Source organism: Caenorhabditis elegans, chromosome IV, assembly GCF_000002985.6.
Source record: "Caenorhabditis elegans chromosome IV".
NCBI lineage: Eukaryota > Metazoa > Nematoda > Chromadorea > Rhabditida > Rhabditidae > Caenorhabditis > Caenorhabditis elegans.
The window spans coordinates 5,499,548-5,523,592 of NC_003282.8; the positions used below are offsets into that span (position 1 = coordinate 5,499,548).

Sequence of the window (24,045 nt, forward strand, 5' to 3'; positions counted from 1 at the left end):
CACAAAAAGATTGATGCTGAGACTTTTGGAAATTCAAAAAGAATTCAAAACTAATTCAGCTATTTGAACCTTTTGTTGCAAGTTTCAAATGTCTGAATTAGTTTTTCCTTTCACAATTCAGAAATTAAACAAATAAATGAGAACCTGTTATTTAAAAAACATGAAACAGTAGAAATTTTCAAAAAAAGTATGTTGTAAAAACCATTTTAATGGTAAAACTTTAACCATTAGAGGAAAGTTGATTTACACATAACGATAATATTAAAGGTAACTTATTTCCAATACATATAAATTTTGGTTGAAACAGTAGAAAATGGATTGCAATCGTCTCATTTAACTGTAAAAAAATTTCTCAAAGTATTCATTATTTTAAATTAGTTTTCAATTTTGCAAAATATTTCAAATGGCTCGATAAATTTTCAACTCCTGTTGTGCATTTTTTCGTAGTTTTGCCTAACTTTTTTCATTGATATTAAAGACATTTGGAATTCAAAGCTAATTCTGCCATTTGAAACTTTGGTTGCAAATTGAAAAAAAAATAATCTAGAAACCCTTTTTCTAGTTTTTAACAATTATATACGGTCACTATGGTCAATTTTTTTCAATTTGAAGCATAAAACTCCATTGCGAACTTTTCAAAAAATTACTGTTTCAAGGTGTCTTCTTAGTCCTCTAATAATTAATCTACTTTAATGATTTACTGACTTATAAGTTTAAAAAAATTATTTTTTTAAATGACAGGGGTATAATACACAAGTACCCAATTTTACATCCCAAGATACAGTCTCGCAAACAAAAGGTGTCAATGACCTGACTAAGAGACTCAAAGGGACACAAAAGAAAATGACACGAGTCATCTGCCACTGCAGCAGAAACTTATGTAATAGCGTGTCGAATTGTGTTCATCTGGCAAAAAGAGGTAGTAGTTGTCCCCATTCTTTTGAAATGTGCCGCTTCTATTGCTCCAATGCCGACTCTCACAATTACATAACACACGTTTTCGACTCCGCTAGGTTCTTTTTATGATTCTCATCCAATACTTTTTCAGTATTTTGTAACATGAGAGAACCCGTTAAAATGGGTAGGTACTAGTGTGTGAATGGGTTTGGGAAGTGAAATGGGGTGTGAAGGACAATATAGGAATTTTCAAGGAGAAATTTCACATCTTAATATTGGGTTAGCCGTAAAAATTACTTATGTTACAACTTTGAGACAATGCTTAAAATTTTGCTCGGTTTCAGGATGCTAAAAAAACTTAATAGAAAATAATATGTAATGAGTGGAGTTCAATTTCTAAGAAATATGTTTGAAACACTCAAAAAATTGAAAACTTCGTATTTCAATAGTATATCAAAATAAAAAAAGTTATTTCATAAGTTAGCCCAAAATTTTTAAATTTGAAAACACGCAATTTGTATTTTTATCAAGTCACCTTGTATGTAGTTAGGCAGGAATTTTGCGCCAAACTGTGTTACCTACCTGGCTGTCTACAAGGTGACCTACGCATCATGTGTGCCTACTAATGCCGAGCGAATGTAAAAGTTATTTGTATTTAATTGTCTTCTGGAATCAAGAAAAATACTTGAAAATTTTAATTTTCAAATTTTTGCCACACTTGAAAGAGTAATATTTGGAATTGTAATTTTTTGCGATATTCTAATTTTAGTTTTCAAAACTTTCAGAAATCAGTATTTTATCCAATTTTAACACCATAAAAGTATTTACGACCTATATTTCCAAAACTATATGGAAACAATAACTCGATGCAAAAAATAGGTTAATCGAAAAATACCAAGTTTTTGACCCCCTTCTTACCATAAATCTGTACTTCCACTGGGTCAGTTTTCCTCGAATTCGCCACATTTGTGGCTTCACATGTATAATTTCCACTGTCTGATAATCTGGCGGCTGACATAATTAGACTTCCATCAGATGCTCGGATAACATTTGCATCAGGCTGTACAACGACTCCATCTTTGTACCAGGTGAGCTGTAAAACAGGAAATTGCAGATAATCACAGTTTTGTTGCGTCATGTGTAGAATTTGAGGAATAGGGGGAGAATAATGGAATTATGTAATCCTATTGCTAGTACACACTTGGCTCATTAACTAGCGATGGCTATTGACATTGCACATTTGACCAGATGTTTCTCAATTTCACCATTTCCCGCACACCTGCTAGATGCTCTTTTTATATTTTAAAAATTAAATTCTAGAAATAAAATGAAATTTTCCTGCTTCCATACAGAAATGAGAGAAAAAATAACTTTTGAAAAAATCGAACAAACCTCTGCTTTCGGATCTGATTCCGGTGCTTGACAGGGAAGTTGGAGGGTTGTGCCTTCTTGAACCCGTTGAGCAACGGGTGATTTGAGAAAGTGCTTCCGCATATCTGAATAAAAGTCTCAAATGTTTCGAATAACAAAATGAAAAAATTTCAAAACAATATGAAACAGTAATTATTTAAAAATTAGAACGAATTTTTTAAATCTAATTATGGAACTTTAAGATGTAATTGAAACTGCACAAATTTGGAAACTTGTACAAAGAAAAATTAATCGGTTTTCCCATTTATGGAATGTGGGGAAACTCTTAGAATGCAAAAACTTATAAAAACTTCAAAATGTTTCTCACAAAAAAACCTTTTTTTCAAAATGTTATGAAACAGTAATTTTTGCAACTTTTTATTTAAAAATTTCAAACTATCTGCAGAGTGTTGAGATGTGGTTATCTTACAGTATGAAAAAATATATATTTTTATTTTTTGAAATTGAAGAACTGTTCATTGAATTGAAGGTTTATGTGCATTCAATGTTTCGAAGAAAATTATAAAATAATTTAAAGACAATGTGAAACAGCGCTTTTTAGAAATTTCACCGTTAGTTCCCAATTTGCAACTAAAATTTGAAATTTTAAACATTTTGAGATGTATTCAAAACGTGACAAAGCAAAACAATTTCAACTAGAGTTTCAAGAAGATGATATATTTACTGCAATCTTTATTTAATCAGATACATATCAGTCGCTCGATAAGTGGTCCCTATTCCTCAAAAATAGTACCAAATTCCACACTATATATCTCCTCATTCCTTTTCAACTAACTCCACAAATCCGGGTGGTCTGATTGGGTAAGCATTCACGTTTTCAAGTGGTTTCTTAACGGACCCCGAAGACCTCGTTAGACTTGTTGGCGTACTCTCTAAGAAAGTCTAATTGTTGACAGAGTTAAAGAGTTACGCAACAATCATAGAGTCCCCACCCGGAACATTCAACAATCTAGATAAAAACGGATTACTCGAGAAATGAGAGTGAGTGATGATGACGTTACTGATGACGTGGTATGGTTGTTAGGGAGATTGGGATCTTTATGGGAACAACATATGGATACTTTGGGACGTGGTGACGGAAATAGGTTGTTTGTGAACACACTGATTGAAATTATCAAATCGTTGGTTATAATAACAACTTGAAACATTATATTTTGGATTTCAAAACCCAAAGGAAAACGATTATTTGTTCTTCAGACATGGTAAATTTGAACCAAATATATGTTCTAATCAGTCACATTGTAAGGAATCTACACGAAATTTTCGGATATGAAAAAACGATTTTTGTAAAACTCATTCTTCAAATCACGCTACCAAGAAACAGTAAAATAATTGGAAACCTTCAATTCAAAGTACAAACCAATTGAACTTGTCATGTCCTTAAAGACCATGTCTAACAGAACACCATTCGGAAAATTGCGCGCCGAAGAGACAAACAAGGAGTTCGAACAATAAGAATAGGTTGGAGAGGATTCAGGAGGACGTGTGCGGGTAATTGGCTGCACTTACAAATTATTGAAATTCATAATTGAAATGTATTGGAAAGACGAGGAAAAGAGGAGAAGATATTCAATCCGTGGCATCAAAAGTTGAATTTCAAGAAAAGTTGTTGAAACGGGAACTTTTTTTTCAATTTTGTAACGGAAGGCGTCTTGTATGAGATTAAGTGAGGTTTCTCCAAGACTTCAAATAAAATCATGTTTGATTTTAAAGTTTAAGATGAAACTAGTTTTCCACAAAAATTCAGGAAGCGAAACTCAAGTACGACCCACTAAAATTAAAAATTGAGCTGAAATTTTTTCAGCTAAATTTTCCCTAAAACCTGTCGAATTGCTCCAAAATCGGGTTTTTGCAGGCGTCTGACAATTTCAAGTTATTTTAGAATAGGTAAACATTTTGCAGTATTTTTTTCAATTATTTCAAAAATTCTCCAGAATGTTTGCCAACCCCTAACACCATCAAAATCATTAAAGTCTGCGAATATAAAATTTCAAAATATATTTAAAGATCTCCAAGGTGTTATAAAATGCACTAAAAAAATTTAAGATCAATTTTTTCCAAGTGCTCCGATACACTATTTTTAGTTTATAATATTTTTTTTAGAACTTTTTATTTTTAAAACAATGTGAAACATTACACAAAAATATGCCTTCAGAGAAACATTACACAAAAATTATCACCAAACTAATAATTTCCATGAAACAGTAATTTCTCATTGTTATCTCTATTACATAACAGTTGATAAACTTGATGAATAACCAAATGGACTATTCAAATATATGTTACTGGTCGATTACGTGGTCGTACTAGGTGGTGTCACCTCCAATATTTGCTGACTTATCATATGCTACTACTGCTCCTGCTGTATCAACCTGACCTTAACTGGGCAGAGGTAGGAAGCGGACCACACACACAAAAAGGCGGCTCTTTTTATGAAAATAAACACACATATCATATTCAAAAATAAAAGATCTGAGAGAATATGGTTGGTGGGGTTGTTGTGACGGAAATTACAATGCATAATAACCAAAAAGGGATGGACATATGTGTCAAACACTTGCGCGAATCGAAGACGAATGTTCATTGAATATTGAACACACTCTTTTGGAACATACACACACAGGAAAAGAGGGGGGAAATACTATATTTGTTCGTAAAGTAACCTGATATTTAGGTGCATGTGAACGTCTAAATTTGGCTAGAGTATCATGAAAGAAGGCAAAAGTCATTTGAACACAAAGTTGGGAAATGGGAAAAGGATTATGGAAATTTCGTGAGAATAGTTTGAGTTTCGCGAATGGAAAATAGAGGAGGGGGATTCATTGAAAGTATCAATTTCTGTTCGAAATTCTGAGTTCCTAATAATCTCGGTTTCAAAATTATCACTCAGAAAGTCCATTCTAAATTAGCTCAATTAATCCGGAAAACTAAGTTTACTGTTTCGGAGTGTTCACATAAATAAGGGTTTTAATAAATATAGTGATTAATTCATCAGACCAGAAAAAACATTCTGAACTGTTTCAAAAAAAAAAGAAGTAGCTTCTGTAAGTTCAACCAAATTAAATAAGACTATTCAAATGGAAACATGTCAATTCTTTCAGGAGGTAAAAATGCAATGATAATACGATGCCCAAAAATAAATTCGTCAGAGAAATTGTTTCTATAATAAAAAGTTGTTGAAAACAAAATATCCAATTTTTAGATATAGTTCAAAATAATTGTACTGTTTCAATGTGTTGTTAAAACAGACGTAGTAAATTGTCATTTCAATTCTAAGGGCTTTGAAAAATCAAAAAAAAAATTCTGTAGCCAAGAAAGATAATTTCTGTCATTTTCTTAGATAAAAAGAAAACCGAAAACAACTGTGAGCAAAACACTCCAAAATCACGACGAAGGACACCGTCAAAAAGAAACACAAAAGAGGCGTGAAGGGGAGAAAAGAGAGAAGAACGTTGGCTACTGCATACTCCTGGTGGTCATCGAGTGGGCGGGGTGGAACACCAAAGGAAGAGGGAAGGAAGATACCAAAAAATTTAGAGAAAAGGTTGACCCTCTAGATAATTGTGCATCGGACTGTCATAAAGTTTATGGCAGGTACACTGTGTATGCTCCAATGTTTCATGATTTCCATAAGATTTGGGAGATTTTCTGATTTGACTAAAAAACGAGTTACCGATTTTTGATTTGAAACGTAACTTTCAAGGGTGTTTTTAACAGATTGGGTGTTGAAAAAATTGTTTATTCAAGTTTTATTTGCAAACGTTTCGAAGAAGATTAATGTGAAAATGATTTAAGTGCATCAATTAAAAAGGTGAAACGGTAATTTTTAGAACCGGAAAAATATTTTTTTTTATTTGAAACGGAAAAAGCACATCAAAACTCGCAATGGAATAGTTTTAAAAAAATTAAATTTTTCCAAAACTTCCCTGATTACTAAAATCCGAACCAAAAAAAAGTGTCTTCACTTGCACCCGCCTGTCACAAATTATCTGAATGTGCGTGTGCTCACTCATCTTTTTGACTTCCCATACGAAAACAATAGGTGTGATGGCAGATATACGTGGGAATGTTTGTAAAATGACAACAATGTCAGAGACTCATTTGATGGACAGAAATGGGGGCAATTAGCAGTGTAAATAGGCAGCCTAAATGGTAGCAAATAGATCATGACGTGGCAATGAGCACACTGATTTTTGTTGGAGAGCAAGTTTTTAGGCAAACTTCGCAGGTAGGAAACGTTTACAAACATTTTGGAAAATAAGTAGAGTTAAATGCGTATTTGAAAAAATTATTGTTTCATACTTTCCTTATTAATGTTTTAGTTTCATCTTCGGATGTTTATGAAAGGAGACAAAAAAATCATCGAATCGAAATTTTAACGGTACGGTTGAGTTAGGCCCTCTTAATTTTTGTGATAATCTTTTTTGAAAAGCTTCAAATTAAACAAGTTATCGAATTTTTTCAATTTTTTAGTTTTTAATTTTATTTATTTCTTTGTTACAGTTTTTCCTTAAAAAAAATTTTCCTGTTTCATATCGTATTTAAATGTTCGGTTTTCTGAGTGGTTTTTAGTCAGTTTTGGTTTCTAAACTTCGTGGAATTGATGTATAATTCAATTTATATCAACTATAATTTAACGAGCATCAAAAAATAAACACATTTTATGTGCGCGAGATTCCCTGGGAAAAATCTCATCTAAACATTTTTCCCACTTCTATAAACAAATCATCAAGTCAAAAAAAAAATCTATGGGACCAATAAACAAGTAGTAAGAACTCCTTCAAAACCCCATCTCCTCTCAAAATTCAAAAATTCCCTAGTGAATTTCCAAGAAAGAGCAATTGTATGCAAATTTCAAATGGAAAAGTGCATGTAGTATGTACATTTCTCTAGATGCCCCACAGATAGTAGATTCATCATCAATTCTTGCTCCGTCGCGTTCCCAGTTTTATCAATTGCGCAATCTTTTATATTGCCCATTGGGTCATGTCTCTTGGAAAAAGGAGGACATGAGGAAGGAATGGCAGTTGAAGAAGAAGAAGAAGAATGATTACTATCTTCTCATAACTTTTGACACGGCCCTAGACGGCTTTATGACCGGGCAAAACGAAAAAGGGAAGGGCAAAATAGATTAAGGGCAAAATAGATTATGTTTTGATTAGAAAATGAGGGAAATCGAGGTTTACTCAAAAATTAATGTTTCAAACTTTTCGAATCGCCACAAAATATATCATTATTATACATAGTTGAGGAATTCACAATTAATAAATATTTTGAAACAGTAAAAAAATTCATGATTAATTTTGACAGACAGATTCGGCCGATAGGCGGGAATTTCTGAGTACCTAGTTTAATCTCATACGTGTTAAATTACAATTTATATTTAAAAAAATTAGAAAATAACTTATTGTATATATGTATATATCAAAAGCAAAGATAAAGCAACCAATACCGTTATTGCGATAACGATATTTCCAAACTTGAAACGCTCAACGTGAAACCGTAAAATAATTTTTAGTTTTATCAACAAAAAAAAATTCGAAACATTGCAAAAATGCTCTCGAAAAAACGTAAAGTTTTACTAGCTGTACAAAAACAGTCTCCCAATATTTTTGTAGTGGAGACGCAGAAACGTATTGTAGTACAAAAGAATTCAATTAGCTCCTCAAAGGCGGGCACAAGAAGGAAGAGGGAAAAAGTACAGAAATATCGTATAGAATGTTGTTGGAAATTGAAGTTTTGGAGAGAAAATTTGGATTTTTGTTTAGCCAGCCGGGTGCCTCTAGAATTTGTATGTTACTGAACCAAAATTATCCCGATTTCAATTTCATCCGAGTAATAAACAGAAGATTTGATAAGTCTACAAAACAACACTTTGAAACAGTATAAATATTGAAAGCCTATAAATGTGATTTATAGTCAACTTTTGGACAAAAAGAAAACAGTTTAAAAACCTCGTTGCGAAAAAGTTTCTAAATGATATAAAAGCACAAAGAGCCCATCCACGCCAACTGGTGTTCTTTCTCCGCGCAGTCAGGTACTCGGATAAATCACTGAGAAGAGACAGGAGGCATGTCGATAAGAGATCATGAGAAGAATAAGATACGCAGACACATCCACACAACAAACATTTAGCAATTAATCAGGTGAAGAAGGCAGGCATAGCAAAGAGGTTTGAATCGACAGGTCAAATGTCAACTTGTGCATAAATTTGACACGTTTCACACCTACTTTTGATAGCTCAAAGAAATGCTCTAAAACTGTTTAAAGAGATAATTGGATCAACATATAGATACGATGAAACAGGTTTAATTTTTCAAAACCACGATGTATTTGAAATTTTAAAGTCAATAAATTTTTGAACTTGTAAGATTTATATAGAAAATCTGTGGTGTAAAAAGTATTGCCACGGTTTTCAGAAAAAATTGAAAATTAGGCGTTTTGGCGGTTTACGGATTCAATAAAGGGTTGTCAATGTGGATTTTTGTGAAAAATTGGTTTCAACGTGACTAAATATCATAATTAAACACTCTTAAACACTACAGATTTTTCAAAATTTTCTATTAAGACTTTGATAAATTGGCAAAAGCGATGTGATATTTACATAGTGAAACTGTTTAGATAAAATTACAAAACTGTTCTTTTCGAAAATGTTTCACTATGTTTTCAAAGCAAAAATATTAAATGAAGTAAACAATCTTCCCAGAATGTACGGAAACTATTTTCTCAATTTTCTAAATTTTACTGTTTCAAAAAACTCTTTTCAAAATTCACAAATGATCCAGATGATACGTCTCTAGCCATACATTGAATAAAAAATAACTTACAAGCCAAATGAACTGTCGCCACGTCAGAAGCCACAACGTCTTGATCGTCGTCTCCAGAAGCGTAACACTGACACTGAAAAGCGTCAACGTGTCCAGATGTGTCTACGTCGATTCGAGAAATATCAACTGAAGCGTCAATGTATCCAACTCCAGACGTCGAGTCGGTTCCGATAAGCTTTTCGATTCGAGAATCGTCGATCTGAAAATTTAAAATTTTTATTTGAAAAAAAAAACCACATTTTTTCAGTAGAAACAGGAAAACATTTTTCATAGGAAAAAAATCCAAGTGAATTTTTAGTATGTTTTGTCTCTGGTTCTAGTTGGTTAGGAAGAGTGGGGTGGTCGGTCAGGAGGATAATTATAAGGTTTCTTTTATTTTCTTGCTCCTTTCAAATGTGTATTTTACGTTAAAAATGGATTTGAAGCGCGGTTACAAAAAACGAGACGTTTTTGTAAATTTTCAAAAATTTCTTCTGTTTCAGAAGTCTTATAAGTATGAACGTTAAAATTGGGCAAATTAATTGGTATCTGATCGGTTGAAATAGGTAACGTAGTGTTTTCTGTCTAAAAAGTCTGAAAACTGAAAAGCTCGAAAAGTTTTAAACAATTTTCATAGAATTTTAATGAAGAGTTAGAGTTATAACATTATTCAAATTGTAATTAAAACTTTTAAACACTATTTTTATATTGTGTTCAATCAATGATGAAACAGTAAAATTTATGAAAAAATCTCCATAAAACTCAACTACAACTCGGAAAACACTACCCCAATATCTTCCAAACAACCAGGAAAACAGCGATACATCATCACAAAAAGAGCCCCAAAAAATGAGAAGGTTGAGCATATGAGCAGAGCAAGAAAAAAAAGCCGAATTGTGAATTCCCGACTCATTTCATTTTGATTTATGAGGTGTATGAATGCCGAATTGAAAAGGCAAGTAGAAGAAAAAAGTGTCAAGAAAATAGGAAATTACTAATTGAGTAAACATAACTGTCTTTCTCCCATGAAAAAATTGTAAAATGGAAAAGAGTACTCGGGTCAGTGTGTAACCGGGAAAAGGGGGACGAGAATTGGCAACACAATTAGTATTGGTTCAACGAATTCGAAACCCGTGAGCTCTCAGATTGATGAGCACAAAATTTTGGGAAAAAAAAAGAAAATTTTGGGCATCTTTTACAAAAGGGAGGGTTTCAGCACGGCCTCTCTTCATTTCAAGAAATAAATCAAATTGACGTGATGAACTTTCTCTGCGTCTCTCATGGGCGAGAGAGTGAGCTTTTTGAGCCGAATTTGTACTGAAAACGGTAAAATAGGCCGGAAACGGCTGATAGTGAACAAAATCTAATAAAAATTTACTAACTGCCTGATCAAACACATAGAAATTATATGAAAAAAGGGCAAAATTGTAAATCACCTATGAATACGCCCACATGTGAAAGTTCAAAATTAGTGATTTTCCAGACAAAACTGATTAAAGCCGGCGATTCGCTGATAAATCTTTAAGTTTTTTATTAATATATTGTCAATTAAGACTAAGTGTATCTATTTTTATGCAAATATCTAGGTTAGTGATGTTCACGACGCCGGCAGACGGAAAAACAAAAGGCTACCTCGAAAAATGGATTTTTTCGGGACCTCTAGTGATCCTTGAAAAGAGAAATTTGAAAATTGACGGCCACCATTTTGTAGATAATTTTTTTCTGATTATTTTCTGTTTTTGATGAAGGTTTTTTGATGAAAATTGACGTCGGCATCTTCAAAACAAGAATTAGGCCTGAAAACTCCAAAAATCGTTAAAAAACGACAATTTTTGGCGGGTTTTCCTAATTTTACGAGACGCACCAAGACATAATCAAAAATTCAACTTCACCAAAAGTTGCAAAATTCTCTAAGGAAGAGATTAAGATGTCAATCACTTGATTTGATCAAAAACTGATTGAGTAACTTCAGTTTTAAGACAATGCGATTGTAATTTTTGGAGAACCGCAAGCATAATAGTTGATGTGAACGCTTTTGAAAACATATAACTCGGTAACCAGAAAAGCTATCAAGAAACTTTGAACTACAAAAATAATCTTGATAACACAAGAAACATTTTCTATGTTCATAATACTTGGCTATTCTCACAAAATACATAGTTTAAGCTATGTAAAGATTCAATGCTTTGAAAAACTTTGATAGAGATACCACGAAGGTATTCGAAATCATCCGTTTGTACAATCAACTCAAAGAAGCACAAAATAACAAAGTCTGGATTAATACCGTCTGATACCTTTTTCATATGTCACTTTTTGTTTTTCCCGTACGGGATCCCGTCTTTACAGTCGGCAACCGACTGAAACCGAGGCCACCAATGAATAACTCAGGTTGTGAACCCTGCCGGGAAAGTCTCATCAGTTTTCCATCAGTGTACGACAAAAAATATACCGTATTTCCTCTATTAGTCTTGCACCCCTATTAGTATTGCACCCCTACGGACCAATCGAAAATCAGTCATGCGGACTCTATTAGTCTTGCACCCCTACGGGTCAATTGAAAATTAGTCTTGCATTCAAGACTAATAGAGGAAATACGGTAATTGGGTACGATAGGAATACGGTAGGTTTATAAGTTATGTAAGTTTCTACAAATGTAACTACTTCAGTTTCTCTGTACCAAACTTTGAAGAATTTTTTATTACTTTAAACATCACTGAAATAGTGAGCCGTTGTCTACGAGATCAAATATGTCCGAAAATTACCATTTGGTATCGGTCCTAACAAATCAGTATTTATACCAAAGTTGTTTCTTCGTCAATATTTTGAATTTAATTTAAAAACACATATATTATTCAATTTTCAATCTCCCGTGAGAGAGTGTGAGAGAAAAAGAGGAATTTTGAAATAAATGAAATTGAGAGAGGCCGTGTTTCAGTTTATTAGGATGACCTCGAATTTTATGATGAAAAAAAAACGGGAAAATTTTGGAAAAATTACTGTTTCATAGTAAAAATTTAATGGGATTGTTCGAAATTTGTTTAATTGTCCTTCTTTTCTTATTAAATTTTTAAAAAAAATAAAAAAAATAAATTTTCTTATTAAAAACTTATTAAATTATCTTATTAAAGTTGAACTCATTCTTATTAACATTGTTGTTTCGAATTTTCATGATTTTTACATAGAACTTAGACTTTTTAAAACCAGTTTTGGCTGAAAGAAATGCAAATTCATTAATTTTGAACATAATTTATTTTTTCTATTCATTTACTATTGAATTGTCAAAAAAAAACCTATTGAATTGTCAAAAAAAAATCGTCATTTATTTTTCAATAACAGCATTTGCTTATGTGTTCTATCCGACTTATGGTAAAGGTTTGAAGAATTCATTTTAGAGAAGCCTAATCAATTAATATTCTTAGTTCCGGTGCAAACTGATCAATCGAATGCTCCAACAATATTTCAGCAAAGTCAGAAGATGTCAAACGCACTGGAAACAAGATAGTCCCTTGTGAAGTTGTAATAAACACTATGTGAAACAGTGTTCTTTACTTTTACACAAAACGACCCAAAAGCCAAATGAACCGTAAAACATTGAAACCTAATTTTTTTATATACTTTAATACCCAACATTTTCCGTGTAGCAACCAACACAAAAAAGTCGGAAAAAGAAATCGAAGAATGGGTGAAATGAAGAATCTCCCGTTGAGTATTGTTCCTATGCAAATTCGTCTCTTTTTCTCTTAATTTGAACGGGGATAGAACAGGACAGGTCATCAACATAATCATCGAACAAGAGAGAGAGAGAACTATTTGGGGGAATGAAATTGAGAATGATGAGTAGATCATCCATAATATAATACCCGCATAATCATTACAGGAAAAGGTAAAATGGAATATGATGATGGGAATTTAACGTATTAAAAAATTACAACTACATGGAATTTTTAGAACAAAAGTTTTTTTTTTCAGTTTGGCTAAGGAGATTTTTTAAAAACTTATTTTATTTTTTGTTAGTAATTTTCTCAGTTTGTTGAAACATGAGATGGCTACTACAGTGGGTGGGTGCATGTTCTATAACATGAAAGACCTAGAGAGCTTAATTTTTGTGCTACCGGAAAAAGTGTATAGGTTTTTTTGTTTAGAACCGAATGGAATTAGCAGATTTTCACAAAAAATCACAGGAGTGGCCACAGGCCGTAATTCGGGGCTTGGCCTGTGAGGGATTCTACCAGAAATAATCTCAACTTGAGCCAAAAAAAAACTGAATACAGCAGTCGTTCCGTTCATTTTTCTAAAATTTCAATTGTCAAAAAATTCATTTTTTAACTTTCGAAAAATAAGCGCTTTTTGAGTTTTCATGTTGTAAGTTCTACAATGTTTAATTACAAATAAGTAAACTATATAACTCGCAGAGAAACAATTTTAGAAATTTTGGAGAGTATTACAGTTTAATTTGATAATTTTCAGCACCATAAAAGTACCTTCAACGTTTTTTTTTTCTATTCGGGCTACTTCACATTTAATCAGTTCAAGTCAGTCAATACAGATTTTTAAATAAAAAAGCACGACAGCATCTGCATATATAATATAGTGAGACAATGTGAGATGCACATATTTTATTTCTGGAACAGCGAAAAATTGTTTCAGAAAGTTAAGTGTTCCCTTGGTTAAACTACAAGCTGGTTCATGAAGTTCATGAATAAGTATCAATAAAACGGAAATTTTATAGAAAATATGAATCTGGTGTCGTACTATTTTGAGAAGTACAATATTCTACTTGAAAAAATTATGTTTTGGAGTTCTTTTCAGTCTTTTTGAGTGATACAATAGTTCTAATTCCCAACTTATAAATGAATTCGTTAAATACTCTTGAATCTCGGAACGTTGCAGTTACTTTTCAATTGCAAATTAATCATTAAAAGCTTCAAAATATTTCTGTTTCAATATGGTGACAAACAATTTTTTCATTGAATTCACAGTAATTCATCCGCGATTCCGTTTTTTTCGATTCAGTGCGATTTCAGTGCGAATCAGCAAAAATTTCACCTTATTTATTATTTTTGGGACCTTTGTGTCCCTTTAGAGGAAATTCCCAAAGGGACACATGTTGCATTTGAAATGGAACGGATCTGAGCGGTTTGTATACATTTTCTTGACACTTTGCACACATTTTTGTGTAAACAGGTTCCAGATGTTGAGTGAGAGGTGACTTGGATGATCGAAAGTATATATGTGTTGATTGGAAAATTGAGTGAAATGGGACACACTGCCGAACACATTTTGAAGGATTTGTCGGAGGAAGAAGACACTTTGTAAGTTGGAAAAGCTGCTGGGCTTAATGTACTTGTAAATGGAATGGGGTTCGTGTCGGGTTGTGACCGATGGGAAAATCCAATGAAATTGGAGTTTTTTTTTTCGGTGAAAAGTTTACAAAGAAACATTCAAATACTTTGGAAGAAGAGGTAAGTTTCTCGAGAAAAAAATACGATTAGTTTTAGAAAAAAAATTTCAAAGTGCCGAAATATTGGAAAATCTAAATCTGTTTCAGCATGATGACAAATGGACAAGAGAGGAAATATTCTTCTAAGACACGAAAACTTATTTTATAAAATAACCGAATCATGAATTGAACAATTAAATTGATTCACCAGTTAACTCAAAATGGAATAATATCTACTGTTTCATCATGTTCATAAAATATTTTAAACATTTTCCAAGTTTGATCTTGCGTAAATGACTTTGAAAGTTCATCGGAAAAATCTAATTCTGGCACAGCTTCACCTCCAACTGAATCTTAAAATTTCAAAAGTCAATATACACCTATTATTAACATTTTAAAATTATTAGTTCAAACTTTAACAGTATTAAAATTGATGCTTAATCAAAAAATAGCCAATTGGTAATTTTAACCGTTTTTCATTGAATCAGTATATTTTCTGAAAGTGTTCCGTAATTTGTGAACCCCTTTACATTCAACTCTACCAGGTGACCACTGCTGCGCCCCCGTTTGTCATAAACCTTGTCATTCCGTTCCCCCATTCTCCTTCAATCATAAAATGTTCATTACCGGTCTTTTCTTTTTCCCTTCACTTTCCGCCTTTTACTATCTCTTTCAAATGATGGAAGAAAAGTTCATGAGAGTGAAAATAGTTGATTTACATAATCTTCTATCCAAATATTATTGTTTGAGAGAAGAAGAATTAGACTAATATGTGCGGAAGAAAGGTGATAAAGATAAACGAAGAAAAGACGGCGGCCCGGGCAAATAAAACGATGACTTTTTGACTTTTTGGCGATGCACGCTTACTCATCGGGTCCCTTGCAATCTTTGGGGACACATTGGGCGACTAAATGTTTGAGATTTATAATGTTTCGAAGAGTTACGAAATCACAACTACGGTATGTCCTTTACATAGTAATACTCAAAACAAACTAAAATTGGAAAACAATTATTGTTTCTTGTGGACATCATGAAACAGCAAAAAATGTAAATGGTTTCATGCTACCGTTTTTCATACAATGTAGAACTCAACAAGGCATAATGAATGTTTTCTTTAATATCGAAGGGATAAAACAGTCAAAAATTGTTTTTCTTAATTTTCGCGGTATGATAAATTACTCAATATTGTCTGTTTGGAGCATAAGTTTTTTTTTTAACTTTCAATTATTTGATTTTTTTTTTCATAATTGAAAATTATAGTTTGATCTCTTTTCAAAAAAAATAGAGGAAGATGTTTATTGAAATTGAGAAATAAACTAACTCTTCTGTAGAAATAATGATACGGTAAATTTTTTTCTCTAAAAAATTATTTGGTACAAATTATGAAAAAAATTGGGCTCAATAGTTTAAGAGTGAAAAATGCCCAAACATAATTTTTAGTTCGTCTCAGTTAATGCCGAGGATCATTGAAATTGAAATGTCTTACAATTTTGTAGTATTAATGAAACTGTAAAAACTTATTTGAAAGTTTTATGCCATATTTTTTTTATCGAGAATCCAACTAGGAAGATAGAAAAATAATAAATAAAATCTTTTGTGAATTGATGCACTCATCTCAATATAGCTAGAAAATCCACCAGGTGATAAAAAAAGATTAGCGAAACATTTTCCTTTTAAAATTTATTTGGCACAAAATTAGGATTTTTAGTTGTTTTTCTTGCTTTTAAATTTTTTAATTTTGCAAAGCAACCAGTTTTTTGTCTGTAATCCGTCAGACCGCAAGAAATCACCGAAATTTTAAAAGACACGGGAAATATTTTCTAAATATTTTTTTAGAAAATAAGATGAAATGATGAAACAGTGAAAAAAACAAGAAATCAAGTCAAGAAACTTTTTTTCTTAATTTTATATCGATTTTAATTTTATATTTCTTCTTAATTTTATATTCACAAGTTAATTCAGTTTTTGCTTAACATTCTAATTTAATAGACTTCCCCCTTTTCCCTCTCAAATACTCACCCATTTTGAGCTACATTTGTAACGAATCTTTGTTGCGTGATTGGCTCGGCATTGAAGACGCAATGGCTTATTTCGAATGACATAACCGGATTTTGGTTGTGTTGTGATTGTGATTTCGTCCATTACTGGAATAGAAATTATGATTAGTGACAAACTTGAAAGAATGAACAGTTGTAGAATAAATTACAATTTTTGAACATTTGGTGAAACAGGAATATTTTTTGTTGTCACTAAAAACTCTCATAACCAAAATTAAAATACTAAATATATCTCATAAAAAGGTTTAAATAATAAATTCAAAGCCGCAGAAAAAAAAACTACTGCACTATGAACTGAGGTTTCTATAGAAAAAAGGCACTTTTTCGGTGGTCCAGGGTTTCCTCCGGAAAAGAATGACTAATTAGAGGAGAGACGGGACCAGTCAAAAGGTGAGAAAAAAGAATGAAAGGGGAAGATTTTTCTCTTTATTGAGGAAGAGCCGGTCATGGAAAAAAGAAAAGAAGACAGCTGTGGGGCATGAAGGGTTCAGATTTCATTGGGAGAAACTGTTTTTTATGAAGAGTCAGGGCAGAAAGAGAAAGCTTATGGTTTATGGAGCAATAAGGAAAATGAAAGTTGTGTCCTTTGGAGATTAAGTGAAGCCACGTGGAAAGTGCATTTCAATATAGAACATTGAAAATAACTATTGGATGTAACCGAATTAACAAAATATAAGAGTACATAAAACATGAAATTATATTATTGAAACAGGATTTTTTTATTTTGAAAAATTATATTTTCCTAATTTTTACTTGGTACCTACTTTGGCAAGTTACTATTATTTTATGTAGCACAAACAATCTTTTTCAAGAAATGGGCTCACGCTTATAATAGACTTTGTTTCAACTGAAGAGTGATAAAAGTATTTAAAACATAGAATATTCAAACAAGATAACTTTTTAAATGTATTTTTTTGCAATCGTCAGAAATGTAAAATAAAAACCTGATAGATAACTGTATTTAACAAGGATGCATTTTTATTTTTTTTTTTTAACTTCAGGTGAAAAATATAAATTAATTCTAGGAATAGACCTAAATTAAATTTAGACAAATTCCATATTTTCTTTGAAGATCTACTGAAACGGTAAAAAAATTTTCAATCAACTTCAAGTATTTAATAAGGGATAGCTATTAAATGCTCATAAAATTTGATTTAAAATTCTGAATTTTTTAACAGTTTCAATGTATTAATTTAAAGGGGGAAAAATTTATCGACCAATATTGCAAGACTTCGAGTGCATATTTGATTGTGGTAAAAGCTACTGTTAAATTTTCAGAAGAAATAAGAAAATTCGTTCTTCAAAACTTTTTTTAAACTGATTCATGATATTTTCAAAGAGCAATTCTTAATTTGGGTACTATTATGTTATCTTTGAGGGTTTCTCAAAAAATTGTCTGTTAACATTTTGAAACAATAATAAGTTGATAAAACAAACAACAAGTTGGAATATCAATAGTACTACAAAAACAAAAGAGTTGAGAGATAAGAGGGACCAAAGAAACGGGGAGGTCTTCCTCTGTCCCGCCCTTATCCCACTATGAGTGGGCGGAGCTTTCAGTTGGAACGGGAAGAGTTGTGGCAGTGGCGAATGGCCACCCATTTGCTTGCATCCGCCCACTTTTTTGTTGCTGGTTGGAAGGAAAAAGATTGAAAAATGGATAAAAAACGTTCTGAATTTTTTTTGATGAATGAATGGAGCCAGCACACATGATACGAAAGATGATGATAGAAATTCTTTCGGAGAAGTTTTTTATTGAAAGCTTTTTGAAACAGTAAACATTTTAAACAGGAAGAATGTATCAAAAGATGGTTCTTTTCAATTGAGAGACAAAAACGATGGTCCATTTTGTAAATAAGTAGAATGAGTAATCAATTGATCAAAAAATGAATAGCCGTTCAAACATTTTGCAATCGGAACAGAAATTTGAAAAAATTACTGTTTCAAAAAATTTAATTTATGAAAGCACTTCCTCTAACTTCGTTTAACCTTTCCTATCGTATTTGATAATATTAAATAACTTAAAAACTGTAAGCATATTAAATTCACAGTTTACATGTTTTGAATAATTTTAACTGAAATATGTCAGTAATTATTATTTGAAGTTTGATACTTATTTTTCATCTAATTAAAACATACAATAACTTTGTTCTGATCCAATGTTGTTACGAAAACTTTAAAAAAATTTAGCCAAGTAAAGAAGATCCTAAAACAAAAATATTTCTGTTTCAACTTCTTCTAAAATACTCGCATTCTTTTTTGATTTGATGTGTGTATGTTGAAGCAACAATAGAGAAAGTATTTCTAGTTGATTTGTTGCTCCTTTAAAATTGCTCGAAATGTCAACTTTTACCTAAAATTTAGTTTTATTAAAAACATTTGACTGAAAATTTTATTTAAATCTACGAAACCTTTAAGCATTCTGTTTACAATTTTTCAACTAAATTCCAAACTTAAAATGATTCAACAATGTGGAATTTTATTATACAGAATCATGTAGCTCACTACTGTTAAAAATTCTGAGTTTTATATATGGACAAATTGAAAAAGTCAAAATACTTTTCAAATTTATAAAACAGGCTTAATTTTTAAAATTATAACTTACAATTAGTTGTGACTTTTTCTTTTCAAAATAAATGTTCTGTTTCAATCAAACTTGCTAAATTAATACCAAACATTCGTTAATTATTCAATTCTTGTATTCCACCCAGAATCTAGAAAAATGCAACTTTTACGACTCCCAAAGATCCCACTTTAAAAAAATGAGTACCTACTTCTCAACCTAACAACTTCCGAAGAACAAAAAAACTCCGTTTCTCATTTTTCAGAAAAAAACCGAAAAAAGGAGACAAATTGTCGCAGTAGGTGGTCTAGGAATAAGTAAACACTCCCCATTTTTTTGCCCCCATTTGCATAACACCTTTTTTCACGGGTTTTTGTTATTGTCACCCGATTACCACGGAAGTTTCAATGAATAATCGGAAAAGTAGTTGAAAAGAAGAAGAGAGTTAAAAATGGGAGAAATGGAACAACTTTTAATCCCGAAGACACATTTCTCCTCTTATCTTTTCGGAAAATCTTTTGCAAAAGCTTTTCCAGAGGGAAAAGTATTAAAATATTTGAAATTTTAGACGGGACGGAAAACTAAAACTAAAAGATGAACAGGTTTTGGTCATTATTTGAAGTTTTTATAATTTTCTGAAATTACTGTTTCAAGGTGCACATGTAGAAATTGATAAATTAGGTAGTAGTATTAAAATTGTCCCAAGAGAAACTTCTTGAAAAAATTCTGTTTCAGATTTTACCATCTTTTATATTTAATCGAACGCGTTACTTTTAGTAGTTTAGTAGCTACAGAGCTCAAAAATGACTTTAAAATTTTTTTTTAATTGCATGTTCCTTAATTTTAGGATAGAAAGACAATTCGTTATTTGCCAACCATTTACATAATGAAAAGTGGAATATTGTAATCATTTAATAGGTATCTGAAACAAGAGAAAATTATTGAATTTTTTTCTCGTTCATGAAAGTTTGTACAGGACTTTTACAATAATCAATCGCGTTTTAAAATCATTTTTTAAAATAACCGTATAAAAATTTTTAAATTTGTAGTTATGTTCCATCGTGTTTTTAATTAGATTCTAATACAATTTTGAAAAGTTATTTTATATAATTAATTCAAATGTTCATCGCTTTAAATTCATTTAAATGGTCAGCAGAAAAGTAATAAACATTGAAATAGTCAAATCTTTTAATAGGTATCTGAAACAAGACATAAGTTTTTGAACATTTTAAAAGTATAAAAGCTTTTAAAAATATATTAATTTGAAAAAATAAATATAAAGTTTCAAATTATTTATATGCAAAAATGTGAGATTTTTCTCATTACTAAACGCTCAAAATCACCAAAACTATTTATCTGTGTGGGGAAAATCCATTTCCACCACCAAAAAACGTCTCTGATCTGACCGCCTTCTCACCAAAAACCCATTAAACTGTTTTTTATTATCAATATTACGTGGTAAGCGGATTTACACACATTCGTTTTTTATTTTGCTCTTTCTCCAATATTCCGCCTAATTGCGCAAAATTCTTACTACCGATGAGGTGGCAGATGTCACTGTGAGGCGGTTGTTAATGGCAGATGATAGAAAAGGTATTCACAGGCAGGTTTCTTATGTGTTTAAAAATAAAACAATAATTTAGTTTTGTCATAATTTGTAGTGACAAAAAAGTGACGGTTTAGATTTTCTAACGACACAAAAAATGTAACATTTAATTTTAAGAGTTGAACATTAGTATATATTTTAGTAGGATAAATTTTTCAAAAAATTCTATTACATTTTCAATGTCTCAACGTATATGTATCCGTAATTTGAAAACTGTTACTGCTTCTTTGTATAGGACAAGAAAAAATATCTTCTCCCATTTCAAAAAAAAAGTGAAAATTAAGTTAGCCTCGCCATTAACTTGAAAGCATGAAATCTAATTAATCACAGAAAAAAGTGACTTTATCCGTGCTTCACATTTCAAAAAATGTGATTTTATTTTTTTTGGTACCAAATTTAAGAAACCTTACTCAAACAATCAGGAAACAAAATTCAAAAAATAACTTAAATATGAATACAGTATATGAAACAGTGAAATTTTTTCAGGATTACCATGAAGCTCTCTAGTTTGGAAAAGCTCATTAATTCCCATAGTAAAACTACTTTTTTTGAATTTTAGATTATCGATTGGGAACGCAGTTTAAAAGTCAGTTTTCCACAATTTTTACCGACATGGCGCGACAGGATATATTTGAAATTTTAATGATCACATGTTCTCCGAAAATTCAAGCTTGGATTTTGTGTCAAGGCTCAGAGGCTCCGTTCTCATAAAAGTCCTGCGGGGTCCTTTTTGCGGGGCTGGTAGATCTCTCGTATGATTTTGCAGGAGTTTGAAAAACAGTCACAGACATATATGAAGTATTTTTACAATCAAAGGGAAACGAGCGTTTGACACACTGTAACGATCATCCAGCTATTAATCAGCTCAATGAAACAGTAACTTTCTTAAAATTCCTAGTGATTCTTGATTCCAATTACCTATGGGGAACCAATTTCTAATGTTTTAAACCCAAAACCCTAAAAAAAACGATCTCCTCAATTCCATTTTCATTTTGTGTCGTGAGCGAACTGTCGGCAATTAGTTACGCTCGTAAAATGTGGTGCGGTAATGAGATATTGAAAGGCGTCTCTCTTCCTTTCTATCCCAATCGTTTACCGGACTGTGAGGTCTCATAGAGGTAACCCACAGAGAGAAATATCATACTGAAAGTGGAGTTTTTAGAGAAAAAAGTGCCGCAAAGGGAATAGAAACAGGATGAAATGGAAAAAAAGAAATCCCAAAAAAAAACAATAGATTGGTATCCCAATCCATTCCCTCTATTTCACCCATATATTCAGTGTATTTTTTGGGTTTTCTATTTCTATGTTTGTTCATGCCTTAGCCACTGAAATAGATTTCAATCAGAAAAGAAGAAGGGACAATTTTTGAGTATTAGAATAAAAATAACGACAGATGTTTCAGAAGAAGAAGGCCCTTGGTAACCGTATCATCCGTATGGGGAAGGAAAGAAGAATAGGAAGATGTTGCTTTCTTGTTGAAGGTCGTGTAAATGGAAAGAAGAAGGAAAGACGGTGGTGTTTATTCAAGATGTATTACGTATATGGTTACGACCGGAAGGAAGACATGGAAGAAGGTTGAAGGAAATTGAAAGATATGTGTGAAATGGTTTTGAAAGGGTAACTTAAAAATATTACCGTTTCAGGGTAACAACTTTTAGCAGACCATTTTGTTATGTGTACTGTGTTTGTCAATTTCATAAATAATTCTGAAATACAAAAAGATTCAGATTTCAGGCATTAAACTATACCGATTAATTTTTTGATTTTTTTCGATTCTCTCGGACTGAAAAAATTATCTATAAATTGATTTTTGATATAGTAAACTTTTTTTTAACACTACTGTTTCAAGTTCATGTTTTCAGTGGGGCCTTGAAAGGTATTTTCGATTTAGAATTTTCAAAGAACCACATAGTTATTGTTTCATGTTCTCCTTTTAAGAGGAACAATTTTATGTGTTTCCGATGCAGCCAAATATAGTTTGTGGTTAATAAATTTTTCAAAAACTATTTTCACTACTCTCTGAAGAAGACTAATGGTGTCCGTAGAAATTTATACAAAGCAAAAAATATTTTTATACAAGTTAACCCATATTTAAAGATCAGGTTGATCACTAATTCCTATTACCGGTACAGAGAGTGTAGATGGTTAGAGAGTGACAAACATCCGGGACCCGATGGGGCGGGACGCGCGAAAGAGACGATTTGTGTCGATTTACGAAATTTTCCTCGTTGTCATCATTTCGTAAATCGACACAAATCGTCTCTTCCGCGCGCCCCGCCCCATTGGGTCCCGGATGTCTGTCACTCTCTAACTATCTACACTCTCTGTACCGGTAATACCCAGTCGGGTTTTTAAATGACTTCTGCACAATTGAAAATTGTGATGTAGTTTTGAAAAACACCATACTAAACAATTACTGTTTCATGATTATATTTTCCGTGGAGCAATTTTTGAAATCATCGATTGTACTAGTATTTGGGTACAAAGAACTGGAACTGGGAAATATAAGCATAACTAAAAAATAATTTAATCTTTACTAGAATTTGGAAGTATTTCAAAGGAATTCAATTACATAAATAGGTCGTAAGAATCTGGGAACATTATTTTTGGCATTTTTCCGAACTTTAACTGGTTGGGACAGCGTTTGTATAATATTACAACTTCCAAATAAACTTTAATCGGTTAAAATTATCTGCTTTTGTCTTACTTTACATAGATTAACTGATTCAAAGAAAATTAATCAGTGTTTCAGTAGGTGCTTAAAATAACATATGAAGTTATTCGCTTATTGTTATCATTGTATTTACCGACCGAAAAGAAAACTATATTTTTGAATCTCTAAAACAATCGTTCCATTTTCAAAACGCTCATAAACATGATGCGTAATGAAATAAAAATCAAATAGAGAAATGACGCGGCTGGCTCCTTTTTGCCCTCTAAAAAGGACATACTCATGATGAGTCTATAAACAATAAAATTGAGAAGAAGGAAGGTCAATTCTTCTGTTTCTTCTTCTTCCAAAATGATTCAAAAAGAAAACAAGAGGATGAAGCAGCAGATTGAGGGAAATCAGAGAAACGGAACTACTATAATCTTAATCGAATCAAAAAAACGTTGTGATACCACTGATCTTCTGTCATACCATATTAGAAATGTGAAGAGAGAGGTAAAATATGGTGTAATTCGAATAAAAGAGGAGAGAAAAGCAACAACATCTGCTGTTGTAACCACGCTTACTGTATCTG

At 31.8% G+C, this 24,045-nt stretch overlaps 1 protein-coding gene and 78 non-coding genes across 83 annotated transcripts in view; 37 read left to right on the plus strand and 42 right to left on the minus strand.

Annotated features, from left to right (window-relative positions):
• Positions 1-24,045, minus strand: part of unc-5 (Netrin receptor unc-5) — a gene marked incomplete at both ends in the record, with an annotated part of 32,675 nt that overhangs the window by 3,884 nt on the left and 4,746 nt on the right. For 2 of the 5 annotated variants that reach the window (NM_068422.6, NM_001306820.3), the window contains 4 exons: positions 1,816-1,990; positions 2,290-2,393; positions 9,156-9,354; positions 16,594-16,718. In NM_068422.6, coding sequence (NP_500823.1) covers positions 1,816-1,990; positions 2,290-2,393; positions 9,156-9,354; positions 16,594-16,716 — 601 coding nt within the window. Of the gene's footprint in view, positions 1-1,815; positions 1,991-2,289; positions 2,394-9,155; positions 9,357-16,593; positions 16,719-24,045 lie in introns of those variants that run through there. The other 3 variants (NM_068421.6, NM_001392311.1, NM_001306822.3) reach the window with 3 other exon arrangements.
• Positions 103-123, minus strand: 21ur-10959. The gene has a single exon (NR_054088.1).
• 21ur-6375 lies at positions 104-124 on the minus strand. The gene has a single exon (NR_054089.1).
• On the minus strand, positions 241-261 carry 21ur-9685. The gene has a single exon (NR_054090.1).
• On the plus strand, positions 694-714 carry 21ur-11104. The gene has a single exon (NR_054091.1).
• Positions 1,281-1,301, plus strand: 21ur-12233. Its single transcript, NR_054092.1, has one exon.
• Positions 1,558-1,578, minus strand: 21ur-12646. The gene has a single exon (NR_054093.1).
• Positions 2,792-2,812, minus strand: 21ur-2258. Its single transcript, NR_054094.1, has one exon.
• On the plus strand, positions 3,186-3,206 carry 21ur-14134. Its single transcript, NR_054095.1, has one exon.
• Positions 3,409-3,429, minus strand: 21ur-883. Its single transcript, NR_054096.1, has one exon.
• Positions 3,880-3,900, minus strand: 21ur-10359. Its single transcript, NR_054097.1, has one exon.
• Positions 4,398-4,418, minus strand: 21ur-12437. The gene has a single exon (NR_054098.1).
• On the minus strand, positions 4,467-4,487 carry 21ur-9596. Its single transcript, NR_054099.1, has one exon.
• On the minus strand, positions 4,468-4,488 carry 21ur-13995. Its single transcript, NR_054100.1, has one exon.
• 21ur-15046 lies at positions 5,247-5,267 on the plus strand. The gene has a single exon (NR_054101.1).
• On the plus strand, positions 5,312-5,332 carry 21ur-4921. Its single transcript, NR_054102.1, has one exon.
• On the plus strand, positions 5,594-5,614 carry 21ur-13005. The gene has a single exon (NR_054103.1).
• On the plus strand, positions 5,599-5,619 carry 21ur-5477. The gene has a single exon (NR_054104.1).
• On the plus strand, positions 5,987-6,007 carry 21ur-11786. The gene has a single exon (NR_054105.1).
• On the minus strand, positions 6,082-6,102 carry 21ur-67. The gene has a single exon (NR_054106.1).
• 21ur-12164 lies at positions 6,664-6,684 on the plus strand. Its single transcript, NR_054107.1, has one exon.
• On the plus strand, positions 6,666-6,686 carry 21ur-11945. Its single transcript, NR_054108.1, has one exon.
• Positions 6,667-6,687, plus strand: 21ur-5924. Its single transcript, NR_054109.1, has one exon.
• Positions 6,901-6,921, plus strand: 21ur-971. The gene has a single exon (NR_054110.1).
• Positions 7,319-7,577, minus strand: B0273.112. Its single transcript, NR_054111.1, has one exon. It is a non-coding gene; the product is annotated as an Unclassified non-coding RNA B0273.112 (non-coding RNA).
• Positions 7,544-7,564, minus strand: 21ur-9060. Its single transcript, NR_054112.1, has one exon.
• Positions 7,762-7,782, minus strand: 21ur-11798. Its single transcript, NR_054113.1, has one exon.
• Positions 7,765-7,785, minus strand: 21ur-4907. Its single transcript, NR_054114.1, has one exon.
• On the minus strand, positions 8,146-8,166 carry 21ur-4254. The gene has a single exon (NR_054115.1).
• On the minus strand, positions 8,147-8,167 carry 21ur-13076. The gene has a single exon (NR_054116.1).
• Positions 8,149-8,169, minus strand: 21ur-15223. Its single transcript, NR_054117.1, has one exon.
• 21ur-11950 lies at positions 8,567-8,587 on the minus strand. The gene has a single exon (NR_054118.1).
• Positions 8,568-8,588, minus strand: 21ur-9552. The gene has a single exon (NR_054119.1).
• 21ur-14633 lies at positions 8,593-8,613 on the plus strand. Its single transcript, NR_054120.1, has one exon.
• On the plus strand, positions 9,026-9,046 carry 21ur-6139. Its single transcript, NR_054121.1, has one exon.
• Positions 9,118-9,138, plus strand: 21ur-7824. Its single transcript, NR_054122.1, has one exon.
• On the plus strand, positions 9,481-9,623 carry B0273.113. Its single transcript, NR_054123.1, has one exon. It is a non-coding gene; the product is annotated as an Unclassified non-coding RNA B0273.113 (non-coding RNA).
• Positions 9,673-9,693, plus strand: 21ur-13086. Its single transcript, NR_054124.1, has one exon.
• Positions 9,677-9,697, plus strand: 21ur-1256. The gene has a single exon (NR_054125.1).
• On the plus strand, positions 12,177-12,197 carry 21ur-12829. Its single transcript, NR_054126.1, has one exon.
• On the minus strand, positions 12,607-12,627 carry 21ur-1966. Its single transcript, NR_054127.1, has one exon.
• 21ur-10540 lies at positions 12,608-12,628 on the minus strand. The gene has a single exon (NR_054128.1).
• Positions 13,107-13,127, minus strand: 21ur-6820. The gene has a single exon (NR_054129.1).
• On the minus strand, positions 13,108-13,128 carry 21ur-10504. Its single transcript, NR_054130.1, has one exon.
• Positions 13,699-13,719, minus strand: 21ur-2114. The gene has a single exon (NR_054131.1).
• Positions 14,117-14,137, plus strand: 21ur-7494. Its single transcript, NR_054132.1, has one exon.
• On the plus strand, positions 14,858-14,878 carry 21ur-525. The gene has a single exon (NR_054133.1).
• On the minus strand, positions 15,546-15,566 carry 21ur-9747. Its single transcript, NR_054134.1, has one exon.
• 21ur-1677 lies at positions 15,645-15,665 on the minus strand. The gene has a single exon (NR_054135.1).
• 21ur-9893 lies at positions 16,017-16,037 on the minus strand. Its single transcript, NR_054136.1, has one exon.
• 21ur-7041 lies at positions 16,172-16,192 on the minus strand. Its single transcript, NR_054137.1, has one exon.
• 21ur-12388 lies at positions 16,370-16,390 on the minus strand. The gene has a single exon (NR_054138.1).
• On the minus strand, positions 16,740-16,760 carry 21ur-293. The gene has a single exon (NR_054139.1).
• Positions 17,276-17,296, minus strand: 21ur-11752. The gene has a single exon (NR_054140.1).
• 21ur-4170 lies at positions 17,852-17,872 on the plus strand. Its single transcript, NR_054141.1, has one exon.
• On the plus strand, positions 17,855-17,875 carry 21ur-13225. Its single transcript, NR_054142.1, has one exon.
• 21ur-13505 lies at positions 17,995-18,015 on the plus strand. Its single transcript, NR_054143.1, has one exon.
• 21ur-9621 lies at positions 18,616-18,636 on the plus strand. Its single transcript, NR_054144.1, has one exon.
• On the plus strand, positions 18,900-18,920 carry 21ur-9135. The gene has a single exon (NR_054145.1).
• Positions 19,115-19,135, minus strand: 21ur-3310. Its single transcript, NR_054146.1, has one exon.
• On the minus strand, positions 19,118-19,138 carry 21ur-886. The gene has a single exon (NR_054147.1).
• 21ur-8682 lies at positions 19,321-19,341 on the plus strand. The gene has a single exon (NR_054148.1).
• Positions 19,489-19,509, plus strand: 21ur-13699. Its single transcript, NR_054149.1, has one exon.
• 21ur-5966 lies at positions 19,886-19,906 on the plus strand. The gene has a single exon (NR_054150.1).
• On the minus strand, positions 20,060-20,080 carry 21ur-1156. The gene has a single exon (NR_054151.1).
• 21ur-3197 lies at positions 20,334-20,354 on the minus strand. Its single transcript, NR_054152.1, has one exon.
• 21ur-2682 lies at positions 20,337-20,357 on the minus strand. The gene has a single exon (NR_054153.1).
• 21ur-8181 lies at positions 20,521-20,541 on the plus strand. Its single transcript, NR_054154.1, has one exon.
• On the plus strand, positions 21,018-21,038 carry 21ur-2196. The gene has a single exon (NR_054155.1).
• Positions 21,205-21,225, minus strand: 21ur-5892. Its single transcript, NR_054156.1, has one exon.
• 21ur-11919 lies at positions 21,206-21,226 on the minus strand. The gene has a single exon (NR_054157.1).
• 21ur-13714 lies at positions 21,611-21,631 on the minus strand. Its single transcript, NR_054158.1, has one exon.
• On the minus strand, positions 21,805-22,005 carry B0273.114. The gene has a single exon (NR_054159.1). It is a non-coding gene; the product is annotated as an Unclassified non-coding RNA B0273.114 (non-coding RNA).
• 21ur-1410 lies at positions 22,481-22,501 on the plus strand. The gene has a single exon (NR_054160.1).
• Positions 22,687-22,707, plus strand: 21ur-8518. The gene has a single exon (NR_054161.1).
• On the plus strand, positions 22,763-22,783 carry 21ur-2735. The gene has a single exon (NR_054162.1).
• Positions 23,264-23,284, plus strand: 21ur-3011. The gene has a single exon (NR_054163.1).
• On the plus strand, positions 23,590-23,610 carry 21ur-22. The gene has a single exon (NR_054164.1).
• 21ur-13280 lies at positions 23,848-23,868 on the plus strand. Its single transcript, NR_054165.1, has one exon.